Source organism: Lissotriton vulgaris, chromosome 6 (genome assembly GCF_964263255.1).
Source record: "Lissotriton vulgaris chromosome 6, aLisVul1.2, whole genome shotgun sequence".
Taxonomy (NCBI): Eukaryota; Metazoa; Chordata; class Amphibia; order Caudata; family Salamandridae; genus Lissotriton; species Lissotriton vulgaris.
In genome coordinates, this window is record NC_141694.1 from 1,495,740,275 (window position 1) to 1,495,760,688 (window position 20,414).

General features: G+C 46.4%; 1 protein-coding gene across 2 annotated transcripts in view; it reads right to left on the reverse strand.

The window, feature by feature from the left end:
• CLHC1 (clathrin heavy chain linker domain containing 1) overlaps positions 1–20,414 on the reverse strand; it is a 328,255-nt gene that overhangs the window by 111,917 nt on the left and 195,924 nt on the right. For both annotated transcript variants that reach the window (XM_086927653.1, XM_086927652.1), the window contains exons 8-9: positions 15,935–16,041; positions 5,289–5,463 (exon numbers count right to left, since the gene is read on the reverse strand). In XM_086927653.1, coding sequence (XP_086783779.1) covers positions 5,289–5,463; positions 15,935–16,041 — 282 coding nt within the window. The remainder of the gene's footprint in view (positions 1–5,288; positions 5,464–15,934; positions 16,042–20,414) is intronic.

The window sequence follows — 20,414 nt, forward strand, 5'->3', positions numbered from 1 at the left end:
TGCGTTGAGGTACAGCTGAGAGTGCCGCATTACGTAGGGAAGAACTTAGGGGCTTACGAAAAATACCAATAGCACTGGAATGGGATAGGTCGCTAGAAGCCATAAAGTCAATAGATGATGTGTAGACCCCGATAAGAGATGTATAACTGAATGCCCAGAGGACCACCCATACCTATTAATGAAGCACACACAGGGTGATAAGTATACGTGCCTATGTGTCAGGCCTAGAACGATTATTATGCACACACGAGCAAGAGGGAGTACACATGAGACCGGGGAGGGATGGGAGAAGGGGGTTGGGAACAGTTCGATATAATAATATGTTGGAAGACAGACACTAGAAGCGGCCATGGCTTGGTTGTTAAATTTGGATTGTCAATTTGATGCAGAAACCTATTATGTGCACTTGCGCCCCAGTGGATACTTGCTGTAGACATATGTATTCGAAATGTGATGTTTATGTCGGCACAAGATATGTAAAATGTCGCTGTAATGTAATAACTTGGAAAAGTCAATAAAGTATGTTTAAAAAAAATAAATTCTAGGTTGGCAGAGCACAAACCACGCCTCAGAGACGGCAAATCACGCCTCAACAGTGTTGCAGAACTGTACAGCACTAGATTAATGTGAATAGAGCTCATTAACAATGGAAATTTCCATGTGGAGTAAGAGAACAGTAATAAAGTTTAGCATCATGAACACCGCACATCAATACACATATAATACATATAGGGGTGCTCGGCAATATGGTATCTATTTACATAGCGCTGCGAGGGAGATGCAATACATTAATCAAGCAAAAAACAGTTAAAGCAATTTGTTACGTGTTTCCACTAAGGCCGATGTGACTGAGGAATGGCCATTCACACACCAGGTTAAAATAACCACAGGACTGACCATGTATTTTCACCATCAATGCCCTTCCAGAGACACTGGTTATGTGTAAATCTCATGATTTCCCCAAAGACCAGCTGGCCTTTGAACAGATTTCTGTAGCTAGACATTCTCATACAGCAGGGCTTGGGGAGGGGTTCAGCAGCACACCCCAGCTCGCGGACCAACAGATGATTTATAGGTTGCCATAGGTTTTGGTTTGTTTCTCTCGACAAAAGTCCTACAGAATAATTTCATGTTTTTTTTCAGCTGAGCAGTGCGATGGTTTTTCCGGATTTAACACTTTTGCTTCTTGGGAGGAAAAGGCTTCTCTGTGCTGTTTAAGCAGGCCAAATGCTTTACTAGGCTGCTAGCAGGGTAACTAGGCTTCTGTCCTGCAGTTTGGTATTTGGTGAAGCGGGCCCATTACACCCCAGTACCACTGTGCCTGTTTCACCAACGATGACTATGATCCTGAAGCAAGCTTATGGAAAAGAGAATGAGTGTTTCTGGGAATGTTCTGACCGTGAAAAGATAATAGCCTCAGTCGCCAATGGTGTCACTAGGGCGGGGCCAGATGGAGAGATGGGGCCCAGTTGCATTCATTCTTTCCCCACCCATCCCTTCCATTCCCACTCAGCCGTAGTGCAGCCCTCCTCAAATTTCATTAAGAAGAATCAGATGCAGCCGGGTTATTCTGGAAACCCTGTGATCGGGAAGAGGCATGGGGTATGGAGGTCATTTTCAGCATCCAGAAGGTTATCAGAATGAATTATAATTGTGCACTAGATCCAGTATCAAGCAAGGCCCATTGCTGTACTATATATAAAATGCTCATTATATCCCCGTACTCAGTGGTGGAACTGCATTAAGAACAAGCAATGATGGGAGGAGGGGGCATGCAGTGATAGGGGGTGGGGTGACGGGTAAAGTAGTGAAGCTGGAGCGGGTTGTGAGCTGGAACATTCGCCCTTGAAAAACGTCGCCTGACATTTGACCTCAGTATCTAAATGCACAGCAAATGTGAAGAGATAAGAACAAGATCTACAGGCCTGTTTACATAGGAGTTTGGAGTGTGTGAAAACATGTGGGCTCATGTTAGGTGCTATTTAACAAAGAAAAAAGTAGTTTCTGAAACAGATCCTAAAATCAGAGAAGTGGAGGGTCCATGCTCTTGCGGAGGGGTAAACACTGGAAGAGGATGACAAAATGCATGCCATGGACAAACGGGGAGAAAGAATATGACAGCAACAATGGGGCCATCGGGGGAGGAGCCAAGATGGCGACCGGAGCAGACGTGTAGGCTCCCGGCTCCACCAGCCCTTGAGCCCCGCATCAATATCCTGCTTTCTATCCTGTTTGATTCTGGCGGCGGAACGTTTGGAATGATGCGCTGACTCTTTCCGTAATTCCCCGAGCTCTCAGCCTGCCCGGTGGCCGGAGATATCAGCGATGCAGTTCACAGCCCTGGACCCTCGCCTGCACTGCCGCTCGTCACCGGACCTCGGATGCATGATGGCGGCCGGTCTACCCGAGTAGCGCCGAGGACCTGGATGCGGTGCCATTCCCAAGAGACGCGGTCCTGCCTACACTGTCTGCCGAGGTTTTTCGCCAGCTATGCCCAGAACATGATTGCTGGACAGGGGTGCTCCGAAGGTGCGGATTCTGAGTGCGGAGCCGTATATACGAGGCATGGGTAGTTCGGCAGTCCGGATCACTGCAGGCAGCCTGCTTCTCTTTTCCAGCGTCCAGCCTGATGCAAGGCGACTCTAAGTGACGGGCGCCCGATTGAACTCTACCCTGGTGGCATCGGAGACCTGAATCGGTGCTTGTTCGTGCCGCACCTACCCCGGCTGCTTCAACGGACTGTCGGTATTATGGCTGGACTTGATGACTCGTGGCATGGCGGACATCACCCACCCCTGCCCGTGGACTGTGTCACCCTGCCTGCGCTGTGGACTAGCTCGCATGCACTTGTTTGGGACACCGAGCCAAAGGGGCTCCAGCCGTCACCGTCATGTGGGTCCGTTCTGGCCGCCCTGTGTGCATTCCGCTTAGAGATGCGCAATGGCTTTTACGTACTGGGTGAGCAATTTGACGAAATGGTGTCTGATCTGGGTCGGGAGCGCAATGCCTGTTTCCAGCAAGGCTTAGACTTGTCTTTGCCGCTCAGTGGAGATACAGTGTTTCTCCGTGCCTACAGTGATTGTGTGCCTGCTGCTGAATCTACCGGCGCCCGGGGCCACCTGCCCGCCAGACCCGCTCGTGATACTTTGTTTCCCCCTCCTCCGGAGACTGCCTCACTGTTGCCATCAACATCGCTATTGTCTAGGGAACTGGCTTTGCAACCTCTGGCCCCCTCGATGGCTCTTTCATTGTGGCTTTCGCTCTTTCCCCCGCGGAACCTATCTTCTCCGGATGCCCAGGTGGAACTATGTAAGGTGGACAAAGGACTTTATGACGATTGTCGACGGCTATTTTGTGCGCCTGAGTCATCTCCCTCTTCTATGCGGCCATATTGTCTCTTTGTGTTCGGGGTGATGGGCCTTCCTGGGGGAATGTACTCTGGGTTGCATCCACGATCGGGTCAGGGTTAGGCTGCTTTTCTTTACTGTCGCTTCACGGGCTGGCTGGGACGGGGTTGGAACTGTTTGGTATACGTTTTGGGCGCACACCGCGTGATGACTTTCTCCATCTGTATTGATATTGTTACTTGCTACTGTACTGGAGTTTTCAGGGTGGATGATCTACTTGTGGCTGGGGTGACTGGGAACATATAGAAATGGCCCTCCTCTCGATTCTTCCGTGTTTTCTGAGGGTTGTAGATTAGCATGTTCTTTTCTCACTCTCTATATCTTGGGTTTAATAACATCTTCCTTTTTTCTTTCTTGCTATATTTCGGGTTTATGGGGCGACAGACACACTGCTGGGGGGGGGGGGGTAGGCCGTAGCCTCTGCATGCGTGTAGGGTGGGGGATGGGATTTTAGTTTCTTGGTTTCAGTTTCTATGGTGCCTTATTTTTCTCTTCACTTTTGTTTTTTCTTCTTTATTCTGTCTTGGGTCCGTGTCTGGGACTGTTAGGGGGTGGGTGGCGGTGTACACTGGGTGTGATGTTGGTGTTGGTACCTCTAACGTATGCATTTCTAGCCGCCATGCCGCCCGGGGGGGACCTGACTGTTAGGATGTTTGATTATGTGGTATTAGTAGCTACCGTCTTGTTACGAATGCACGGACTCTGCCTTTTTAGCTTTTATTTCTTTTTGCAAAATTAAGAAAACGTACAAGTCAACTTTAATAGCTGCATCAAATATAAAATTAACCTTCACTTCTCTTGGGACATGGTATCGCGGCACTTTACAGTGTAACTTCTAAATGCTTGCTGATGGTAATGATGTGATATCGTGTCGCCGTATTGCATGCACTGGTGCTTTAAATATCCGTGGCCGGCCTGATGGTTGTGGGCCCGTATTTGTTCTTTTACTGATGCACAATAAAGGTTTTCCAAAAATTAAAAAAAAAAAAAAACAATGGGGCCATCAAATGGGAAGCCTATGAGCAAACTAAAGTATATACAACATGTCTCTTCGAGACAGCGTATGAGCTGTCTAGCCGAGACCTAATAAATGGCAGATTTATTTGGTTTTCAGCAGCGGCTCCGCTTTTCTTAATAATTCCCCGCTCTCACAAATTCAATAAGAATTAATTCTGGAAATTCAACAAAATACCATAAAAAAATATAATATCACTAAAAGCGTATTTAAAAACTATAGAAAACGTGGTGAAGGATCAATTACCTGGTCACGGACAATCTCCTGTTAGCTTATAATATTATCCTTACAAGTTAATTAGCTTAACTAAAAATAAAAACACATTACTTTAATCTACCATATTGAAGCCAAACGTCCTAATGACCCTACAGATGCATTTTTGCATGCGTCAGCTGGCGTTATTTTACAAAAAAAATAGGCAGGGGGGAACACTCTCCTGCCCTAGCTGCCTCTAGTTTACAGTATCTGAACTACCCCCATTAAATGTCAGTACTAAAGTCCCAATGCAGAGAAAGATGCAAAGTGCAAGTGCTGTCACTGTCAGTAGAGGACAATTCAAACACAAATAGGAGTTGAAAAGTTTTTTTTTTTAAACTGCATCCTTTAAGCTAGTAATAAATAATATGCTAGTACAAATCTGTTACAAACTACTACTCAAAGGAGAGCATTAGTCAGTGTTGATTTTCCACATTAAAGCTAGGATTATAAACAAATGAGTTCTATTATTTAAATGCTATGCACACTCACTCGATGTAAGACCAGTGGAAACAGTAGCACATGGTAATATGCACATAGTGGTGTACCTACAACAGCTACTGAATTATTGTGCAGATGCTTGGGTGAACAGACTTTAAACGGGTTCCTACCTTTGCTGTGTGATCCAATGTATGACAAGGTCGAGTCGTTTTTGCATCAAAGCACATTTTATTCCTTCAAGTGTCAAAGTAGCAGAAATAGGGTTTTTGGAAGAAGAACTTGTATTTATGAGAGCCTCAAAAAACAGCATCAAAGGTGAAACTTTCCCTTCAACAGCAGGAACAGCTGGGAATAAATTGAAAACACTTTCGTTAGAATGCTTGCTAGCACACAGAGAATATATTAATATGCAGTTCTGGCAATGCTGAGAACGGGAAAGCGTTCTATAACAGAGCATGGAATAGTACTGTGTAAATACTGTATTCAACTTGTTTTATTCAATAATGACCAATCACTTTTTTCCATTACTGACTTTTGTATTAGTACCTTCAAAACAGCTGAGCAAATACCTCACTGCTGGAACAAACGTGTCCTTGTCTATGGCAGTGTGTGGAAGAATTGCCTGGATTGTGCCATATCTCCTACAGCAGGTGCTCTGCCAAGTGCGCCCCCCCCATCCTCTTGGCATGATAGGTTCTAAAGCTCAAGGCGGGCCTCACGCATCTAACACAAATCTATTACCAGGGTAAAGGATCCTTACCCTTCCTATTTCTTACAACTTCTGAGTAAGGTCACCGACGCCTGCTGGGACAACTACCTTGAGTGAGTATGGCAACTCCTGTCAGCCATCCACTTCTCCACCAAGTCAAACTGTCAAAATCATGTCGAGGATAGTCAGAGTGGGGAGTGAGTCTACCATAGAAGGCATGCCTAAGCACATTCTCAATCCTCAATTTGCCTTAGGACAAGAATGTCTGACAAGCGCTAGATGAGACCTAGTGAACCAATTATGGCACAGAAACAGCACAGTGTCACAACTGTAGTCAGTCTGTCCCAGCTAGGGGGTAGTGGCCCCATCAAGCTGATCAACCCTAGGATGAATGGAACCTGAACTAGATCTAGGACTTGCAGGGGGTTTCTAACACCAGTCATGACGGAAATAGCAGATGTGGTCTGAGAAAAGCTCAGAGCCTGAGAAGCTAGGAAGTAGTTATCAAGAAGATATGTAAGCTGTATGAAAGCTGCACCACTTCCTAATTCCCAACACGTTTCGTTCTGCGAACAGAACTTCTTCAGGGCATTCTTAAATTCCGCAATACCGTGGTCCATGGGTGTGAATCGGAATGCCAAGAAAACAAGTCGGGCGCACTGACCCCTTTGCAAGGTACAGTGTGTGCTGTGTCCAATGCACTCTCGAATTCGTCTCTGCGTGAGTACGAAAAGTTCATCACGTAACGTCTCATTTAGAAGCGATGTCGAGGTATACAGATGAGATATATGAGAATAATCTCTAAAAGAGAATTCGAAGTGAGAGACTACTACCTCACGCATCAATTACCTAATGGTATCGCAGAATTTAAGAATGCCCTGAAGAAGTTCTGTTTGCAGAACGAAACGCGTTGGCTGTGGCTCTTTTAATAAAAAAATCAATAAAGCAGGAACCTTATAGTTTTTCAAAACGGACTGGATAAAAAATGATTTGATTGTATACAATTGGGAAGTGGTGCAGCTTTGATACAGCTTACATATACGATTGACCCTGCGGGAAAGGGTGTTGCCTTTGGACAGAGGGCACCATTGAAGTTTGCACACAGAATTGCTTTGTATCTCACAAAATATTGATATACTTTCTGAAGTTGGGGCCTACCTCAGCAGAGTTGGTCCACTGTCCAGTTTAGGTGTTTATAATTATCAAGAAGAGTTAAAACTGTTCTGTTTCGTTTGTGATAGAATGTCAAGTCTTCTCAGTTCAGTGCACACAAGGTCGAAATAATGCCTAGAATGATTCAAGGTGCTAAGAGGGATCCTGGTCCCACTCTTGCCTTCTCGGGTGTGGCCTCCACACTTCTGACACTTCAATACTTCTGAGGCAGGTTCCTTCTACCCAACCTCAATCCGATTTTGCCATCAAGCACTAGCATTCTGCAGAGAGGTTACCATCGCCATGACAAAGTTTCAGCTTCATCCTCTTCAGCACTGATGGTCAAAAGATACCTTCAAAGTGAGAAAATAGTAATTTGTGCATCAGATATCAGCAATAAGTCACTTGGCATTAAAGGAAAGAATCTTAGGGGCACATGCATCAAGCCCACATTTTGCGTTTCCCAAATAGCGAATTTTGCCGATTCGCTATTTGGGAAGCGCAAAATGCTATGCATGTAGGAATCGCAAAATCCTTAACATTACCTAATAACGTTTGGAAATTGCGAATCGCTATTAGGTAATGTGACTCCATTCATTCCAATGGGTCTCCAGGCCCACAGGAATGAATGGTATTGCATTAGCTAATTGCGATTACAAAATTGGTAATCGCAAAGAGCGAACACAAATCCAAGGGTGCCCGGGGGTTTAAGGTCTCCCTGAAGCACCCCACAAAAAAGGTAAGTGTGCACATGTAAGGGCACTTTGAAAAATGCATTTTTGTGCATTTTTCAAAGCATGCACATATTACCATCAACTTGAAGTTGATGGTAATTATCGTTTCCTAAATGCACAGTTCACATTTAGGAAAGGCTACATGCACCTGCATTAGGGAATCGCAAATTGCCTCTTACGTACAGGGAAGAATCCTGTCAAAGGAAGACAGGAGCCAATGGGAAGACGGGGAGACGGGGCCAGTGGCTTATAAAGGGATTCCGGAAGAGCAGCAGTTTTGTCTTGGACCCGAGGAGCAAAGAGAACAGCATGGAAGTGAGGAGGAGAGCAACGCGGAGAAGGAGTACGTATTGGATGGTGAACATCTCAGAGACACAAACCCAGAAGTTGACCCTGACGCCACCCTCAGGCAAGAAGGAGGAGCAGAGACCTGGTCAGAAGAGTGGTGGACACCCCTGGAGGACACCTACGAGCCACCGCAACTCAGGAGAGTTGCGGCTGTCGCGCTATGTAATACAGGAGGGGGGAGGGAGTAAAGGGTGAGTAGTGGGGAGTACACCGCATTACACAGCACTGTACATGTTGTTGCACATGTGCACGTTATCCCCATTGACTGTACCACCGTCGACACACTATTCTGTTTTCCCTGAGCACCTTTATAACCCTCTTTGTTCCCTCACACCCTTTTCAACTTCCGATAAACCGAAAGCCTCCTGACATAAGGGTGCTTATGCATCGGTGTTTCCTTTATTTTTTCCCTACGGCTGTCGCAATTCTACCCTTTCCGTTGTAACCTCATGAACATCCAGCCAAAGCAGGCCAGTCTTTTGTTCAGTATGACAGGTGTACTTTGTTAACACAGTGAAGGGTTCTCATCCAGTAGGTTAGCGATAACAGAGGAACTTACCGCCTTTTTCTCTCCTTTTCTTTTTTGAGCCTACCGGGGTGCCCATCCACATCAAGGACCATAAAACAACCTGGAAGAAGACTGCGACTACCCTAGGATAGAGACAGAACCTTCTGCACCACTCTTCGAACTGTCTTGTTGGATGACTTCTTTTTCTATCTTTAATAAACCCAATCACAATTGATCCCTGAATTCGGCCTCCTCGTTTTTCCTTTTGCCCATCCCTCTCACAGTGGGCAAAATGACAGATTGTCCCACATGGAATGGTATTACCACTTTTGAGAGGAGAGAAGAGCTAGTGCGTGGCACCAGCTTGTCAGGGAAGATCATCAAAAAAGCAGGCTTGGACGATAAAGCCTGCATCTCACTCACCCTCCTGGCAGATGTATATGCCACTAAAAAGACTGTATTAATAGTGAACAGCCGGAGGGAATAATTATGCAGGGGCTCAAAAGGAGCGCAAATCAGGAAGGTGAGAACCAAATTAAGATCCCACTGAGGCATAATGAAAGGGGAAGGTGGGAACATATGCACAAGACCTTTCAGGAATCTATGTAGAATGGGTCACCTACATAAAGAGGGTTTGTCTGGCAGTCTCAGGAAAGCAGACAAAGCAGAAAGGTACCCTTTCAGGGTGCCCAGTGCAGAGCCCTGCTGGGCAAGGGTCAAAATAAATAGCAAAACATCAGAAAGGGAAACAGAAAGAGGGTCAGTAGACCTTTTTGTACAATATATTACAATTTTCTTCCATTTTGGTGGAGTGACGACTGGCTGCCAGAATGACATTACAAACTTCGGGAGGAGAGTCAAAAGCTATCAACTGCCGCTGCTCAATCTCTATGCAAAAAGGCGAATAGTTGACTGGTTCGGGTGGAGGACCCTTCCCTGTTGCTGTGACAGAAGATCCTCCTGAAGGGGCAGCCTCATCGGAGGATCAATGCTCATTTGTAGAAGCTCACAATGCTCATTTGTAGAAGCTCAGGATACCAGAGTCTCCATGTCCAGTCCGGAGCCACAAGGATGACTTGGGCCCAGTTGTTCCTGATCCTCTTGAGAACTCTGGGCAGGAGTGGTATGGGTGGAAAGGCGTACAGGAGGCCTGAGCACCACTCGAGACAAAAGGTGTTTTTTGAGCGAGAGCCACCTTTGAACCTCCAGCGTGCAAAACTGTTGACATTGCGCGATCTCAGCAGAGGCAAACAGATCTAACCAAGACTCTCCCCAGTGCTGAAAGAGACCTTACGTCACCTCCAGATGGAGATGCCACTTGTGATATGCTAGCGATCAGCGGTTGAGTTTGTACGCCCTACATTCAAGGAACCTGCAAGGAATTTGCCCTGCTGTTCCAGTCAAGATCAGGGCCTCTTGACAAAGTTTACACAACCCCTCTCCGCCTTGTTTGGAGGGTAGAAAGGCTTTCAATGTCAGTCAGATCACTCGGAGCTCCAGCATGTTGATGTGGAGTCCAGATTCTGCCGCACACTAGAGTCCTCTGATCTCCACCTATTCCAGATGGACTCCCTATTCCAGGAGTGACGTATAGGTCACTACTGTAAGATCTGGTCGGCAAGGGAGAGGTGTCTGCTTCTGACCCGCTTGCGGTTCGTTAGCCACCACTGCAGGTATTGTGCAGTTCCGTCCGAGATCTGGACCATGTCGAAGAAATTCCCCTGATGCTACTTCAATTGGAACTTCAGGTACCACTGCAGAGCCCGCATATGCCATCTGGTCTGGGTTACTAGCAGGATGCAGGAGGCCATGAGGCCCAACAGTCACGGAGTCATTCTCCACAGAAATCCAGGATAGAGGTTGAAACATCGGTATCATGGCTTGAATATCCTGGACTCATTACTCGAGAGGATAGACCTGAAACTGCCCTGTGTCCAGAACGGCTCAGATGTAAGAGAGCATCTGAGAGGGAGTCAGGTGTTGCTTTGGCATGTTGATAGTGAACCCCAACGAATGCAGGAGGTTCGCCGTAGTCTGGAGGTGGGAGACAACAGCTTGGGGCGAGCCTGCCTTCAGCAGCCAGTCGTCGAGATAAGGGAAGACTGGTACCCCTGATCTGTGCAGATGAGCTGCAACCATCACCATCACCTTGATGAACACCCGAGGGGTGCTATAAGGCCAAAGGGGAACATGGTGAACAAAAAGTGCTTGTGGCCTACCGTAAACCGCAGGTAGCACAGATGGGTGGGCAGAAGGAGGATGTGAAAATAGTCATCCGGCAAGTCCAACGGTACCCCCCAGTCTCCTGGGTCAAAGGCATAGAAGACCTGAGCTAATGTGAGCATCTTGAATTTCTCCTTTTTGAGGAAGTAGTTGAGAGCTCGTAGGTCTAGGATACGACGAAAGCCTGTGTCCTTTTTCACGACCAGGAAGTAGCAGGAATAGCAACCATAGCCTACTTCTGAACTCTCTCTATGGCTATCTTGACCAACAGATCCATGACTTCCTCCTGCAGCAAAAGAAAAATCCTTTGTCAGCCGATCGTAGGATAGAGGCATGGTCGTGAAGGGGAGGGAGTAGCCCCTCCGGATGATCTGGAGAACCCATCTGTCTGATGCAATGTTTTGCCAGGTGGAGGTGATGGCTAATCCTGCCACCAACTGGACACCCATGTTCTTGAAGTGCGAGAATAGAAGGGCTTGAATGCTGAAGCTGCCGGGGTAGTGGTTTGACCGGACCTCTGGCTACCTGACCCACGTGGTCAAAACAAACCGCACCCTGGTCTACGCAGGGATTGTGGAACTTGTTCAGCTCAGTGGCTGGGATAGGGCTGGCACGGTTGAAAGCACCTTCCATAGCCATGAAAGGAGCGAAAGCAAACTGGGGATGACGGGGGCAGCTAATAGGCCCAAGGACTTGGCTGTAGCCCGCGAATCCTTAAAGCGCTCCAACGCTGAGTCTGTCTTGTCTGAAGAGACAGGTGCCATCAAAGGGCATGCCAATGAGCAAAGCCATAAATAAACGTCCATTTAAATAACGTAAAGCATACTTGAATCTAGTGTGTTCGAGTATTTATCTTGTTTCTTATTTTATATGCTTATTTTTTACCTGTATATTTAATTTTTATGACTAGCTCTTCGTCTTTGGTGTAAATAATATTGATATGTACAACACATAACACAAATTACAAAAATCAACATAATTACCAATAATATATAAAAAAGAAAAGGTATAGTTCGTAGTTTTTTTTTTTTAGGACAATTTGTTTAGAAAATCTAGAGCTTCTTTATGTCAGTGAGTTATATACTCAAGGTTCAAAATAACTCAATATAATCAATATGTGACCCCTATGGCCACATGGGGGTGAAGGAACATTCCAGTAATCACTTCTCTACCAGGACCAGACACATTTCTTTTGTTTAGATCCTCATTTAAGTTTTCAGGTATCATAACATGATAAAATTAATGGTACGTAGAGTGAAGCCTGGACATCCTCCTGAAATGCCAGATGTTTTCAAGTCAGGCGTGGTGTCTAGCAGCCACCGTAGAAGAAATCGCTCTGCCTAGCGAGTCAAAAATCACTTTGCGAGAGGATGGCCCGGGCCTTCTTCTGGCAGCAATTGCACAACCGTTTCCCACAGAGAACGGGAATAATAGCCCAATAAGCATGCAGTGTAAAATGTTTTGCCCCAACTGCCCAGCCTCTTGGATTCCTGTCTGGGGGAGCGGCAGGCGACACAATATGGGAAGTAACGGCTTAAACTTCTGAGCTCGCCAGGGTGGGAGTGGTTAGTGAGGAAGTATGGGACGCCAGGAGCAGAGGGGTGGCGGCTGGCAATTGTCCTGTTCAAAGGACCCCCTGTGCTGGGTTTGGACCAGGTTTCCAGTTGGACATCCATGAGGGCTTCATTAAATGGGCGCACAGGTTCCGAGGAAGAAACTCCCGGCTGTAGCACCAGTCGAGATGTTAGTCTTGACTGCCACTGAAGGCAGCTGAAGGTCAAGAACCTCAGTTTCCCTCCACAACACCATTGCATAAGATGCTCCCTCCTCCGTACCCTCGGTAGGGGGGGAGGAGAGGGGGGGGTAAACATGCCAGTATCTGAAGACGTATCCAGTCCGCCGGCCTTACCCATTTCCTCATACCAGTCCATCTCCTGTTTGTAGTGCTGGTATTCTAAAGGGTCTAGTGACCCTTCTCATTCTTCTCCCAAGACTCTCTGAATAAGACTCAGGGGATTAATATCCACAATCAGAACTGGGCAACTGTTACCTAGCAACTGTATCTGTATCATATGGAACAAATCCCACAGGAGACTGGTCTTATCGCCCCTTATTAAAAATAATTGCAGCTAAATTACTGCCTACCCTAACATATGGCAGCAAGATGCTCAACGGGAAAGACGCGGAGATCATCAACACCGCGGTCCCAAAACATATAGAACTTTATTTTCTCTCCCAAAGAACGCCTCACAAGCACAAGTCAGACTGGAATTTGGGCTAAACAACCAATGGTATGCAAGGAAAGGGCACACACTGAAAGTGTGGAACGGAATAAAAAACGATCAGGACAACGTAATGTCTCGCCTACTGTGGCAAGAAATAAAAAATAATAGAAACCTAACTGCCAGCTCCTACTTAAATAGAGCAATTGACGAATTTGGTATAGCACCTATTTGGAACACCACCGTCGTGCAGGAGAGCTTTAAAAAAACAGTAAATAAACTTACTGATCATCTCTCCCTGATAAAGGACAAAGATAATTTTGCATGGCCGATCGTGAATGGATTCAAGAAAAAAAAGGTCCAAACCTACCTGGAAACTTCATGGTCGAAAAAAACCCCCACATTTTTGTGAATGCTAGATTTGGCTATTTTCCAGGCTTATGTCATTTGGCACCATGGAAAAGAATAAATGATAACTGCCTATGCAGGCTATGTAAATCAGGACAAGAAGCCATCTTACACTTATTGTGTCTTTGTCCAGATTTGGAAGTTGAAAGAAAAATTATACTTAAGAAACTATTTAAAGAACGTGGTGTAAGGGCTTGTAGGCAGGTACTAATGGCAAGTTTAAATCCAGAAGATCTACCAATTAATTCAGCACTCGTCAAATTCCTTTGTATTGTACAAAAAAAGTTGGAAGCTTGTGCTTGATTAAACTATGGAGTGTGTGAATACAAAACTACAGAACCAACTTTAAAAATAACCTTAAATGATTGACTACTATAGCATCTAATGTGTACGGTAAATGCCTAAGTTTTATGGAAATTAATTGAATATACAAATTGTGTTAGTATTTTATATCTGTAAATGTTTTAGCTGCTTTTGTAAGATTTTAATTAATCAAACAAATAAAATAAATTTGAAATTTGAAAAAAAAAGATTGAAATTACATAAGTCGGAAGTAGGTACCAGAGCAAACAGAGTTCTGCAAAGTCTATAGCACCACCACATAAGATCATTAAAGAAAAATATAAAAACAGAAGAAACTAGAAGATTGGAAGAAAGCGGAGCAGTGTGCATCAATGGGAATCCTGTCATGTTCAGAATTAAACCTGGAGGGTAGGTCGGGATAGCAGAGCATGAAGTGGTTGTTAAAAAATTACTACATGTTGTGGACAAAAGAGTCTAAACCTCTACATATACACTGTGACATAGTAGGGTTGCAGGAGCACTTTGATTGGGTGGTGAGTGGGTTCCTGAGGAACGTGACCCACACTCACCACGTGTGATAGGATACATTGTTAGAGGACTTCCAATTTATAAGGGTGATCTTAGGAGCAATGGTGAGCAAAAAGTCGAGAGGAATGAGGTCCAGGCCTGGGTGCTAAATTGGATCTAAAATGTATATGTGCAGAGTATAATCATTGGAAAGTCCAATGAGAGATCTTTTTCAGTGGATTTGTTTAACATTAACAGCAGGGGATCTATGGCTAGAAGAAATACTAAGGGGGAGGCGGACAGGGTTGGCGAGTGCCTTACTATAAAGGCAAAGGGGCAGACAAGGTCCTGTTTTATTTTATTTCTAGCTGAAGGGTTAGCGTAGAGAGAGATATGATCATTTAAAAAAAAAAAGGTTTTCCTATGTTATATCTAGATAAGGCAGCTTCTAGGTACGGCCAGGGGACTCTATCAAAGGCTTTCTCTGCATCCATTGTTATGGCTGCTGCCGTGGGGAAAAGCAGGGTAGATGATTTTTCAATGACATGGCAAAACAAACAGATGTTCTCAGAAGCTAGTCAACCCCTAACAAAGCCCGTGTGCGTAGCATGGACTAATTTGGTAATCAAAGGTGCCAGCCGTGTGGTCAGTATTTTGGCATAGATTATCAGCATCGGTCTGAAACTCTTAGGATCAAAATGGTCTTTCCCCTCCTTTGTTATAACCACAATAGCAGCCTTGGAAACAGACACTTGGAGGATGTAATGTGATTTAGGACAGATTCCAGCAGATCTATTATCGTAGGTGTAAACATTTGTAAACATCGATGAGTAGAACCCCAGAAGTGGGGCTTTCCCAGGTGGGATGAGCTTTAAGTGTGCGTGTTTGCTAAAGATTGTGTTATACTCATACTTAAGCCGTTTTAGTCCGTCATAACTAGCGGGTCTTTGGTGTATCTGTATAGTGTTTTTTAGTGCCAATATAGGCAGCAAGTTTATGTGAAGAGGTTTTGATTTCTTCGTTTTTTCTAGCCAACACATTATCACTTTACCCCTACAGAAAAAACTTCACACTGTGTCACAGTATAAAGGGTGAGGAGGTGAAGTCGCTGCATGCAGGGTTATAGAGTCTCCATATATCAACTAGGCCATGGGCTGTGCAAAGAGAATGCATTGCTTTATGGGCTTTGGGAACTCTTTATTTGAAGGCTAAATGTCTGTAGGATGATGTCCATCGGCAGGTTGAAATCCCCACCTAGAATAGTCTGGGCCTTCAGGGCAATAGTGCAAGGATCACCAATAAAGTGGACCAAAGTTGTGGGTCAACCATAGTGGGGGTGTAAATATTTACTGCGTCTATCTCAGTTTCACTGCTCTGAAGTCAAGTAATCAGCCACCTCACATTACCATCTAGCTCACAGGCATTAATTGAAAGGCCAGAGTTTTTTAGATGAGGGCCAGTGCCCACGGCCCGCAAACACCTGAAAAGATAATGCCTTGAGCATTGACTTTTTTTTCTGCAGAAAATTAATTTTTTTGTGATATGAGGTCTCAAATGTAGATACTTACAGGTTGTTAAATTGATATGTCAACACCCCTACATATTTACACATTTAGAAACAACATTCAAACATGAAAAATCAAGTCACATCCATGTAGTTTTTTTAACCTTTTTCTTTTGTAAGCTTAAATAAAATACATACCCTTAAATCTTTCCATAGTGCCCATAGTTCGCAGGATCCCTCTTGGGCAGTTTGTCACAAGAATGGATGCAGCTTCATACTGGCCAGCTTCAAATAATTCATTGAATCTACAGAAAAGACAAACAGACTCCAGCAGGCAGCAAAGTACAATTCTGACGATACACGAGGCAAACATTTGTACCTGCAACAATGTAAATGTAAATGTAAATGTAAATGTATTTGAGCTTATATAGCGCACAGCTACCCGCAGTGGGTTTCCCGGCGCTTGCTTAGGGAACCCGTCCTGGTATTCCCCTGTGTGATAACCCCGGCAGGGTATCCACAAGGTGAAAGCCAGGCATCCCGCCGTGAGGGGCCGTTGTGGAGATTAAGCAAGCTATTGCCCAGAATCGCAGATTGTGAACCCGTGAGTCGAGAAGGCACCGGAGCGAGAATTATCGAGTCCGTGGAATTTTTAGCCCAAGACCCGCCGAGGCGGGGAATTGAACCCTGGTCCAGGGCCGATCTCAGCTTCCGGGTCTGCCGCCTCTAACCCCTGAGCCACACTTCTCCACTCACAATGATTCTCCAGTCTGAGTATTGTAATAAAGTATTGCACACAAATGACAATTACCAACGTAACAATATCCATATCAAGAAGAGTTTATGAAAATGTGTGTGTTATACAATACTTCAAAAGTGTCTAGTGAGTTCAATCTGGTTACAGTTGCAAATATGAAATCCTTTTGGGGATGAATTTAGGGTGACTGATAACAGAAGCGTAATAGGAAAAAAGGTTAATATGCAATTCTGGCCTATGCAGGAAATAACATCGATACAATTCTCGACTAGAGTGTTGCTCCCCTAATTGTTGCCAAACTAACTGGTATGATTACATCGAAGGTTTTTACGAATGACACTTCACTGTATACTACTGCACTATTAGTAACATCGCAAAGACAGCAGGAAACATAAACAGTGAGTTCACTAAATCAGGCCAGCCATGAAGAGAACAAGAAATAAAAATAAGGCCATGAAGATACACAAATCAAAAACAAACATTTCAAAAGTAATGATGAGATAGACTGGGGACGCCAAGGTCGCTACTGAATAGAAGGTGTTAGCAAATTGTTCAGTAATCAATTGGATGTACTGAAATGTAACATTATCCAATGCTCTGGGTGAAGCTTTTCTAAAAACTATACAACAAAGGCTAACACAGCAGTATCTCCATTGAGAGAATTTGAGACCTGATGTCAGGGTTTTGCCTATTCTATATCAATCGGAAATTATGTTGACACAAGGGGGCCTTGGACACAAAGGTTACTGTAGGGTAGGAATCGATATTTGAGGAGACCTGGATAGTAAATTGGTTTATTCTTAGAAAATGATTAAATCATTGGGGTGAATTCGTAATCACGAGAAGGAACATATAAACACAAAGGTGGAACTTGTCAGTAGATACTGTAGTGAAGTGATCTAGAGGAGGATGTAAACCAATATCCTGTAATCGAGATAAAAAAGGCAAAACAACCATAAGCATTTAAAATGTATTATATAATGTAGTAAAAGTTAAATTATACTCCTTTCTACTGGACTCTTGAATGTAGAAGAAAGAAAGAACAGATTAGTTTATAGATTAATGGGGGTATCAGAAACTAATAAAAGTAGCCATCAACATACAGAACAAGGATGCCAAATACTCAACAGTAGTGAAAAGTGATCAAAACACTGATGAAAACCTGAAATTGAAAAGCACTGACTGGAGGCGTGGCCTACCAAAGTGCAAGTTGACCAGCGAATGCTGAGTCTCCTAACTACTCTGCATCCTTTTCGGCAAAACACTGGATACACTGGTACTGAAAGACACCAAATGGGAATGGGATGACTGCAGTACAGTCGGGTGCTCGATTGCCCCTCCCTCCCACACGACCACCCCCCTCGAAATACAACTGTAAAAGGAAGCCGGGTTGTCCTTGAAGCAGACAGGGCCATGATCAATGGCAGAGAGGGCGGTGCATGGTGAAGAGACCTGCAGAGCTGCTATGCACTAGAACGGTAAGCGCTGCCGATACCCGCTCCTAACCCTCGTGTGATGGGCATGCAGACCAAGAACCACAGGACAGTGGAAGACAAGACGGATCTCTCTGGTAAGTCGCCATACTGGTGAAGGAGACCTCTGAGTCCAAAGAAAAGTAAACCAAAGCTACAAGGGATGTAATTGCCTGGTGGGGTCCGTTAAAAACTACAACATCCATGAGAGGAGAGCTCCATACCCCAGCACACCTATAGCATGCATGGATGAACAGGAATATTATAAAACAAAACATGCCTTAACTAGGCCGAGACGACTTACCCTTACTACTGAGTGATGAGTTCAAACTGGAGCCAATGCATAGAATGTTCAGAAACACAGCGTCATTGATAGCCATACACATCCAGGAACCCATAACCCTAGTGAACCCATGTATTAACCACCTTCTCCTCACTGAGAGCACCAGAGTGACAGGCTCCCCCCCCATTCTGACTATGTATACCATCCAGGGGCGTAACACAGGCCTCCGCAGCCCACGCGGTGTGGGGGCCCGAAGCTCCAGGGGGCCCCCTCGGCACTGCACTCTGTCCAGAGAGCTCCTAATTGAGCCTTGCAGGGAGGCCCCCTCAATTTTCGTTACGCCAGTGATACCATCATCACCACTACATCCATTGGGGGACCATGATGAGCATACCAATGCTCTGCCTAACCACCGCCCATATTCAAACAGTTCGCTGAACCAAGATAGATGAGAACTTTGGGCCTGATTCACAGAAGTAATCAGAGACAAAATCCTACATTTACTACTTTTGGTATTCACAGAAGGCATTTAGTAATAGTAAAGATAGGATTTTGTCTTAAGTCTGTCTTAAGTCTGGGGCGTGGCTTGGCACACCAAGATGGCAGACGTGCCTCCCTAGAGCTCTGCCTAGCTGCCCGTGACATCTTTACTCATCGATGCTGATAACCTCCTAAAAAAAACCAAGCCCAGATGCACACCAAATTTGCACCCTCTGGCCCCTCTCTCGACCCTGACTTGTGAGGCGGAATGACATTCTGCGCGGGATAGGCGACCTCCTAGCCAACTCTGTTGCGGAGACAACATTGCAGCCCCGCCAGGCTCCAGGCACTCTGAGACGGAGGTGCTGGAGCTCCGGAGACCTACCGTGACAACCCGGGAGGCCTCCCGCGACAGTCCTGTCTGAGGAGGGCTGATGAGGCGGGACGCTGGGGATGAGATTGGGACCCAGAGGTGAGAGTGCGAAACCGGACCCTGAGCGGCCTCGCGGCATGTGACACCCTGCACCTGGGACTCGGCCGGCGGCGGCCGTGAGCACCATACCCTACCCGCCCGGGGTGAGAGACATCACTGCACCCACAGTGCTAGTGAGGACGATCGCCAACACTGGGGCCCGCACTGCCGCCACTGCTCATTCACGGCCCTGAGGCGAGGCCTACCCCCGCTGGGTCCCGGGGCTGGGTCCCGGGGCTGCAGTCCCCCCCCATTCGGAGTCGGGAGTCGCGACGCGGGGGAGGAAGACGGGTGAGGGGGCGACCGGAGCTTCCTGACTGGACCTGACGCCCCACACAGTGTCGCGCTGCATCCCTCCCCCCGCCTGAGGCTCCATATCACGGCGGGCAGAACCGGAGGGGCGGTCGTTGATGTAAGGGCTGCACGCTACCACAAAGTAGATCACTCGCCGTGCCGCGCTATCAAGGGTAATATATACCTACCCCCGCTGGGTCCTGGAGCCAGGGCCGGACTTGCTACCCGGCAGTTTAGAATGCTGCCGAGCTGCTGCCTGATTTTACTGCACTGGGGCTGATTTCGTCCATGGAGACCTGCGTGTGCTTCGAAATACTGAAAGCAAAACGAATTTCGTTTAGCTCACGCAGGTCCCCATTAACGAAATCAGCCCCCAGCTCAGCAGCATTCCAAACTACCCGGTAGCCAGTCCGGCCCTGCCTGGAGCTGTGGTCCCTCCCCCCCCCCCCCCCTCCCATTCGGCGTCGGGTGCCGCAACGTGAGGGGGGAAGAGGCCCACACATCGGGATATGAGCAGAGGGGTGGCCTGAGCCTTCTGTCTGATCCTCACACAGAGCCGTTCTGCGTCCCCTTCCCCTGCCAGAGACTCACTTCACTGGGGACTGGACTGGATGGCAGGGAGGGTGGCCATTGTCATCAGGTCCACACACCACTGCAAGGGAGCTCACCCGCTGTGCAGCGCCATCAAAAGGAATACACACCTGCCCCCACGGTCAGCAGCCTTTGCAGAGAGCACTGAGGGACGTTCCGACACCGCTGGATTCTACCACGCCAACCTATCCCTGCTGATGATTTGCCAGGGGTCCCCCTCTATTTGGCGCCGGACGTCGCGGTGCAGAGGGGAGAAGAGACCAGAGTGGGGGAGCGTCGGTTGAGAAGCGGCCTGTGTCACCTGTTTGGGCCCGGCACCCTTGCAGCGC